Source organism: Netta rufina (genome assembly GCF_964035555.1).
Source record: "Netta rufina genome assembly, chromosome: 6".
NCBI lineage: Eukaryota > Metazoa > Chordata > Aves > Anseriformes > Anatidae > Netta > Netta rufina.
The window spans coordinates 38,877,172-38,885,834 of NC_140129.1; the positions used below are offsets into that span (position 1 = coordinate 38,877,172).

At 47.4% G+C, this 8,663-nt stretch overlaps 1 protein-coding gene across 1 annotated transcript in view; it reads left to right on the top strand.

Annotated features, from left to right (window-relative positions):
* The window catches only part of FMNL2 (formin like 2), a 104,755-nt gene extending 96,937 nt beyond the window's left edge, over nt 1-7,818 (top strand). Inside the window, exons 24-26 of the mRNA XM_084289374.1 lie at nt 189-287; nt 1,193-1,316; nt 5,801-7,818. Of these exons, the coding sequence (XP_084145500.1) occupies nt 189-287; nt 1,193-1,316; nt 5,801-5,910 (333 nt within the window). The 3' untranslated portion in view covers nt 5,911-7,818. The remainder of the gene's footprint in view (nt 1-188; nt 288-1,192; nt 1,317-5,800) is intronic.
* Nucleotides 7,819-8,663: the final 845 nt, after the last annotated feature.

Genomic DNA, 8,663 nt, shown 5'->3' on the forward strand with positions numbered 1-8,663 from the left:
GAGGTCTCTCCCAGCCCATTTTTTCAGTCTTTGTTTAGAGGTAGTTAAATTGCTACACCCTAAGCTTGTTTTCTTGGAAAGTCCTGTGGTAGCAAACGGTTGTGTTATTTATTTTTAATATTTAGGTTCTCTGTGGCAATTTGAAGCTATAACCTGTTTTTTTGTTTGTTTTTTTGGGTGATAAATAGCAAGCAGAAGAAGAGAATGAGTTGAGAAAAAAGCAGGAACAGGCCTTAATGGAAAAACTTATGGAACAAGAAGCACTGATGGAGCAACAGGACCAAAAGGTATGAACCACAGGCTGGAGTCATCATGTTCATGTTTTCCTGAGAGTTCAGAAACCACAGCTCTGTGTGAGAACTTAAGTTGTCTAGACTTACAGATGCCCAGAAATGTAGTCCCGAGAAGTTTTTTTCCTTATGGGGAGAAAACCAAACTGGGCTAAAGGAATCCAAGTGTACAGTTATGCTACTTTGACATTTGCAAAATTCAAGAAAATTGAATAGACAGCAAGTCACCTGGTCAATATTGCTGTTGGTTATTTATTTTTTCTGCTTTGGCCTTTTATCTGTCTGAAATCCCACCTGTATGAATTGTGCAGAGCCTCCCTTCTTGCAGGGACACGTAACGTTCCTTCCCAGATCTCTCCCTTTTAGAGCGTGGCAGCAGGAGTCAGCCCCGTGTTACCATTTTGTAGGAATTTTCCTGACCTCTTTTTTTCCTGAGCTAATGCTTTGGATTTGCTGTAGGAGGTTTCCCATGGCTCTACAATGGCTGCTTTGGTGATTGATGCTGCTTCACACAGCTCTTGTCATTAACAGGTATCTTTAATCCCAGCCAGGCATTTTCCCTGGGAAAGGAAAGCCTGTTCTCATTCCCTTCATGCTTTTCAGAGGTAAAAGGTTGGAGTTTCAGTTTCAAGTGAGGAGAAGGCTTGGAACTAAATTACAAATGTAAGAAGGAAAAACAGCCTGGCAACCAGGGGAACTTGTGGCTCTGGCCTTCCTCTCCTTGGGGTGTGAGCTCACCCCGGCCTTGGGTTTTCCTGGTCTTGCAAAATTGGGCAGAAAACTGGCAGTTCCTCTTTGTTGGTTGCTGCAAGTGGGATCACCTGGTATTTGAAATGTTCAGGGAAAGAGGAACAGGGTAACTGGAGGTCAAGCCTTACAAATCCTCTCTTCTTTGCTTTCAGTCTCCTTCACATAAAACAAAGAGACAGCAGCAAGAGCTAATTGCAGAGCTCAGACGGCGGCAAGTCAAGGATAATAGGCATGTGTATGAAGGGAAGGATGGTGCTATCGAAGACATTATAACAGGTAAACCCACTTTGTTCCACCGTCCCAGAGGCCTTTTCCCAAAGGACAGAAATGTGTATCTGCCTAGTAGCTGTTGTAAGTGCTTTATGTACTTCTTGAGGAGTGTTACTGGAGCACAGCTTAGGAAATAGTTTACTTGATGTGAATCAAATGTAGAAACTTACGCTACTGGTACGTAACAAAAACCCCAATACCTTGCTTTTACATGTCCACTGTCAGTGCTGCTCGAGTTTGTGACAAGCACAGGCCTTGGACATGTGCTCTGTTTCTCTGCTCTTCTCTCAGCATGTTGGGACCCACTCAGGCTCATACTAGAGTAGGCAGCTCAGTGCCTGACCTCAGCAGATACTCCGGTGGCGATATGCATGCTGTGCAGATCTTTCCCAGAAATCTTTTTTTTACCCTTAAGTGGAATGAATGATGGATGTTTAACATTATTAAGAGCCTACGTTTTCATTAAATTGTACTAACAGTAATTGCAGCACATTATTGCACAGTTACAGCAAATCATTTAGTCAAACCTGAATGATTTATGACCCTAAACTGCTTCTGGTTTTACTGCTTTTCAGTTTGTTAGACAAAGCCCACACTGATCACCAACCTAGGGTCACAGGGAGAGGCACAGAACCCGCTGGCACAGCCAGAGACAGCCGGGACACTGTGTGCAAACGTTTGCTGGTAGAGCTGTCGTCTAAATTGTACTTTGCTCAGGAGACAAGTAATTTTTATCCATGCATCTCCTCTAGTTGTGGTACATGGATTTTAGTGCGTGTTCTTCCCCTGTGATGTGGAAGAAACATGATTTTAACACTTTCATAGCTGTACAGTAATTTATTTCTGTTGCACAGAAACTCAGAAAGAGGCCTTTGGGCAGGATTTCCTTGGCTCCTTCTCCTGAATGTTTTCCATGCCATTTTTTTCCTGCAGGAGGGGAGGAGAGCTGTTTTATCTCTCAGTAAGGAAAGCCAGAGAATTTTTGCCCAACGAGATGACAGGGTTGAAACGCTTTTGCTGAAGCTTTCACAACTCTTTTTAACTTTGATTAATGGCTTCCTAAGATAATAGTCTCTAGGAGGCAGACTTGCTGTAATATCTAATAGCTGACTGCTTCTGCAACTCCTTCAGACTCCTTGAAACTCAAAGAGTTGACAAAGTGGTTCTCCTGCTCTGTGGGGGAAACAGATTGTGTGAGAGGTGACAATCCACATGCAAATGGCAGTCCAGTGCAGGGAGGGCCAGACTCAAATAACCCCAGCATTTCCTATGGTCCTGTGTCCAGCATTTCCATTACAGGGCTGTCTCTGAGGACCTCAGGCCATGGAATAATACGGGGTAGGCACCGAATGTCAGGTAGAGCTTGAATATGGCCTGCAAGATCTTTATCAATGGTATGGAAATAGTCAAAAGTGTCATTTAAAACTGGCTAGTGCCTCATGAGGCACACAGAAAAGCCCTGCTGGTCTGGAACTGTCAGAAACCACAGCCCTTTCTGGAGTAATGGCTTTTCCATTTAGCAATAGCCTTTCAAAACCATTGAAAACTGTGTAGCATAAGAAATACTCAGAGACTTAGAACTGCCTCGTTCCCAAATGCTGGTAGTGTCATGAGACAGCTGATTGGAACATGTCAAACCGTTCCTGGATGTCCTTAACCAAGCACTAACAGTGTACTAATGCGACAGATCCTGCTCCTCACTGCTCTGTTTGTCTGTTTGGCTGTTATTCCCATGCAGTGCTGAAGACTGTGCCCTTTACAGCTCGAACCGCCAAGCGTGGCTCTCGGTTTTTCTGCGAACCTGTTCTCACTGAGGAATTCCATTACTAAACTATTCCTCTTTCACACCTGATGCTCTTAGAAAAAAAAAAGGTTGCTGTAGATTTTTGACACTTCTCCATTTGTACGGACCCCAGCCAGGACCATGTGAATGTTGAGTGTATAGTAACGCCCGGCGTCCGCCTCACGTTGTGTTGTTGTCACCCTCGTTGCATGCTCTCGTCCTGCCCTAACTTTTTATTCCATCCCATCGACTTTGTCTTCGATGCTTTTGGCCATCCTTGCATCTCAAAGGCATCTCTAATCCTCATGACAAGTGCCATAGAACAGCAAGTGGTGGAAGTCACGGCAGCACGGTGGGGGCTGGCGAGGCTCAGGGGGCCAAACGCAGCCGCGCAGTGACGGTTCACTTGTCTTTTCTATGTCAGCTCTTCTGGCCTACAGCTCTTCCCTCTCTGCAAATCTCCATATTTAATACGCATGCAATAAGTGGGCTGTATGCCACGCAGAGTTACGGTCTGCATGAACTAAAGGGGACTCTCGTGGGCTCTGCTTTCTGGCGTGGAGGGGGTGTCCGTAGCAATGTCCGTCCTCTGCAAGGAGCCGCGGTTTGTTTCAGACTTTCTAACCAGCACCTGCATGTCTGCATGCCAGATACGGAATGAAACGGACAGCATCAAGTCTCCTCTCATTCGGTCACATCCACGTTTAACTTTTTTCAGTTCCATGCCAACTTTATCTAAAATCAGAAACGTTTATGGAGCATTACCCGGTTCCAGTGCTCTTGGTGGGCTCAGCATGAACGGGGGGAGACGGAGGCAGCGACGCTGGGGAAACTCAGTTATTTGCCAGAAGCAGGGAAATTGTGACGATGAAAAGCTTGACATGGAACTGAGCAATTTACATCTTGTGGTGTAAGGTGTAAGAAGGGTGTGTTTAACCCCGCATGTTTGTTAACACTGTTGTCTTGAATTAAGGATCGAGTGGCTTAAGAAGACAACAGTGTTTCACTTTGCCATGTGTATTTTTATGAATGCTTCTAATAAAATTGCAAACTATAATCAGCTCAACAATTATTTGCTCTTTCAAGTTAATTGCTGTGTTATCTTCCTGGAGCCAATCTTCAAAGCAGCTTGGAATTTGGTTAGCAAGAGGCAAGGGTGGCCCTCTTGTCCTTTCCTCTCCTTGTCTAACCTCCTCTCGTAGCCTCGGCCTTACCCCTCCTGGTGCTCTGTTGGCTAACGTGCCCGGATCTTTGAACGCTGAGTTGACTTGCTCTTCATTTTCCATCCCATTTTTTACTTAACCATCATTTTGTGTTTGTTTTTTTTCTTTTTTTTTTTTTTTTTCTTCTGTTTAGCCCTAAAGAAGAATAATATCACTAAATTTCCAAATGTTCACTCGAGGGTAAGGATTTCTTCTAGCACACCGGTGGTGGAGGATACACAGAGCTGGCAAGCATCACTTTTTACTTAGCTTCCTCCTCTCTCTGTATGCCAGACAGCCTGTCAGTAGTCGTGGCTAAGGGTAGTGCTGGTGAGAGCCCAGAGGCCAGTGCAGGTCCAGGCCCTGTCCTCACCCTTCTGTGGCAAGGGCTCGGTAGCCCACTGGCTGCTGACCCCTGCGTTTTCCCCTTTCCCTCCCGAAGTTAGCCCCAGATTGGAGGTTAGCAGCCTCGTCCCCAGGTTGGTTTAGCTCCTGGTCCCGTGGTCCCCATCACCCCCCCTTTGGGTACCAGGGATGGGCCAAGAGCCCCGGCACGGCCCCTTCTGCCAGGGGCTGCGGGGCCTGGGACTACCAGGAGGTTTGAGGGAGGCCGTGCCCAGCCCAGCACAAATTCATTTCCCAGGCAAAAAAAAATTAAAAATCTGCCTGCCCAGGAGGTGCAGCGTGCCCCTCACATACTGCACCCTGCGGGGAGGCAGCTCTGCAGCACAGGGAGCCCCGCCGGTCCCCTCCACAGCGCTCCTAACACCGGCTCTCGTTCCAACGTCCATCTCCAGCTTTCTCCATCGCTCGACCCATCGCATGCTCAGTGTCTCCCTTCTCTTCCCTCCCGAGCTGTCACCCCCTAAGCAGCAGCCAGGGGCGGGCCGGGGCAGTTTTTGTGCTGTGCAGGGGCGTTGGGGTCAGCAGCAGCTCTGCGGGCAGGCGGGCTGGTGGTGGTGGGGCAGCCCTGGGTCTGCAGTGGGTCGCAGAGGAACGGCTGCTTTTAAACACGGGTGGGTGGGGAGCATGAAGTCAGGCTGTTCTGATAAACTCACGTACCCCTGTGCCCTCTATTCAGTGAGTTTCATGCTGCATTGCAAAATGCCTGCAGCTCACACCAGGGTTTTAGAAGCTGCAAGGCCGAGTAAGGCCAACTGGCTTCAGCTGCTGTTGCCTTTGCTAACGAGGTTCCTCAGCACCAGCTGCCCAGGGGTGGGGCGAGGCTCAGGCCATCCTGACTGTGCTGACTCCATTTGGGCTCAGCTGCACCTCGGCGCTTCCCCCAGCGTTTCCTGCTGCTTGGGCGCGTGGCCAAAAGGGCCCCACAGTCAGCGTCCGCTCACGGCTGCGCCCCTCGGGGTGACGGCCCCGCTGCTGCTCCTACCCAAGCTGCTTTGATTGGCTTCCAGCAGGACCTTTCCTTGTCTAGAGAGCGTGTGTGTGCGTGCGTGTGCCCGCGGGAGAGACCCCTGTGCTGACGGCGGCCGCTTTCCTCTCCGCAGATCTTAGAAACCAGCCGTACCGACGGGCCGATGCGGTGAGGAGAAGCGTCCGGCGGCGCTTCGATGATCAGAACTTGCGCTCTGCAAACGGTGCTGAAATAACCATGTGAGCTGGAGACCTGCGCCTGCAAAGTCGAGGGGGTGCTCGAGCGATACCTTGTCCATGTGAACTGTGTGCTCTGCCGCTTTCTGACAGCCCTGGGACCGGTAACGGTACTTCCTAAAGGGCTCAGAGACCTAGAAAATGCATAGGAACGTCAGCGATGGGCTCTCCACTCAACTGTAGCTAACAAGTGCCTAAAACTGAAGTACCTGCTCAAATTAATCAAAGCAATAGGACTTGATTTGATTGGGTATCTTTTTACACCAATACGTTACTCAGTATTTTTAACCAAAATGTACAATATGTGTTGGTTTCGGGTGTTTAGTTTGGTTTGATTATATAAAAGTTTAGCGATCGGCCTTCTGTCGACCATACCTGGATCCCGGCTGGTTGTGAACAGGCGGTACCTGGATGTGCTCTGCGGAGAGCTCCCTGAGCTCGGAAACGCATTCCTGCGCTGTCAGCTGAGGGATTTACCTTGGCTTCAGATGCACTTATTGGCTTTTTCTTTTTTTAAAAAAAGAAACCAAACACTTAAGGGCTTTTTCTGTATGTAATAGGGAGATGATGACAAGAAGACCCGTTCCTTTTTCCACCGTACACAGACTCCACACCACTGTAGGTAGGACGTGGTAACACGTAGGTCAGCGATCACACGATTTGTAACAAATGAGCACTGCTCTTCTCCTTAGGATTCTGATTTTGGCAGTGTGCAATGCGGGGCTGAGGCATGAGGGATACTTGCGGGGACAAACGCGTTGCAAATGCACAGAAGGAGAATGGTGGCTACGGCAGTTACTGTGCTCTTCAGATAGGGGCAGCTTTTGAGTAACAGTGTATTTATTAATTAGCACTAAGGTATTAACATCTCAGTAATCAGTATTAGGCTTCTGAGGACCATTACAGTTCAGTTACTAGCACAGAGAAATCATCCCGTGCCCTGCTGCGTAGGATTAACATCCCCTTACAACCCAGTTCGCATCTACGTTGTAACCCCCCCGGCGTCCTTCGACAATCGAGTTCAAATTAAGTCCTAAGGTTCGTTTGTTGGGTTCATCTGTTCAGTAACACTCCAGACGGGTTCCACATTGCATTTCCAAAGCTTAAAAAGGGACGGGAGCTGCGCTGTGCACGCCCCACTGCCAGTTTGCCCCAGTACCCCAGGGTAACGGGACACAGCGCTCCGTGCCGGCCGGGCACTCGATTTTCTCAGACGTGAAGAACTGGACTGCAGATAAAGTTGTACTTTCCAAGATACATTTTGCTTACAGCTTACCTTTCCTGGTATCGATGCATCAATATGTTAATTGTAAAATTTATTGTATAGTATTTAACCACTGAATTTCTTTTCTTTTACGTTGTGCTTATGTGAACCACTGGTGAAGGTCCCATTTTTCTCGGATAATGTGTAGTTATATGATAATCTGTTTTTAAATGTACAGATATTTTGCTACAAAATTGGTGCCGTTTTTTATGGTTTTTACACTTCTCTTTTATTCCCACTTTAGCCTCTGGGTAATATTGTAAATATTGTTTAAAAAAATGCATCAGCCTGTGCTATACAATCTGAATGTTATTTTAACTTATAGTTTTTGTTTTTATATTTAACTAAATGGACAGTTTGGGGCTCAGTTACCACATTGACCTCTGCTTACCTATTTACAGGAAGTTTACTTTAAAACTGCCACCTTCTTGCATTTACAGCAACATGTACTTGACATGCTAAAGAGAACATGCCACGTGGCCTCTTTCTTCACTGCTCGTGACAGAAGAGTGTTTGAATCTGTGTAAAAAATTTGGCTGTTAATTTAATAAATTGGTAGTCAAATGGTTGAAACCAGTAGCTTTCATATTCTTAAGCTCAAAGGTATTTTTTTAAACTTCAGACAAAAATTCTTGTTCAACTGGACTATAACGCTGGCATGTTCTCTTTAATATTTTTCTAGTAATAGACCTGCTTCTTAGCAATATTAGAAATGTTTTATAAAAGCAGTTCATGTTACTTTCCTGGTCTGTTCCTGGCATAAGATCAAATAAACTATTTACACTACTAGCCCGCAATCCAGGCTTTTTGGGCTGTGTGAGCTGTTCAGAGCGCCCCTGCTCCTGGTGCTGCCGGTGGGCACGGCCACGGTGTGCTGCAGCCTACACCTGGCTTCAGCTCAGGGCTGGGTTTTAAAAAGAAAAAGGACAAAGAAGGAAGGAAGAGTGGGTCTTTGAGGCGGTTGGAGTCTGGATAAGGCTGGAAGTGAAGCACCGAGGCCAGTTCGCCCTCCCCTGCCAGCATCCCGCCCAGGCAGAGCCTCCTCTTGCAGTGGGTGCCCCCTGCAGCACCCGACTCGTGCAATGCCCACTGAACGCACAGCGCTGCTGCCCACCAGCCCCAGCACCTCACAGATTCGTCTTGTGTTTCACTATGGCCACACCATATTAAAGGCCTAAACTAAGAGAGACAAACTTCATATTTTAGCCAAAATTCAGATTTAATTTTAGAAGGTTTAACAAAATAAATACAGCGCAATGTGGGGGGAGCGTGGGGCTGCCAGCCCCGGCCCCCAGGCGGCTCCGAGGGTTGGTTGCCTTTGGGAGGGCAGCAAAGCAGAGCAAGTCAAACACAAAGTTAAACATCATCATAGGTACTGTTAACATTTAAAAATAACTGCTTTTGCTAAAATCCTTTAAAGTTCAAGGCAGAAATGAAGCATTTGAACGCAGAGCATCTTGGTGCTGCCCAGCGGGGAGGCACAGGCAGGGGATCGC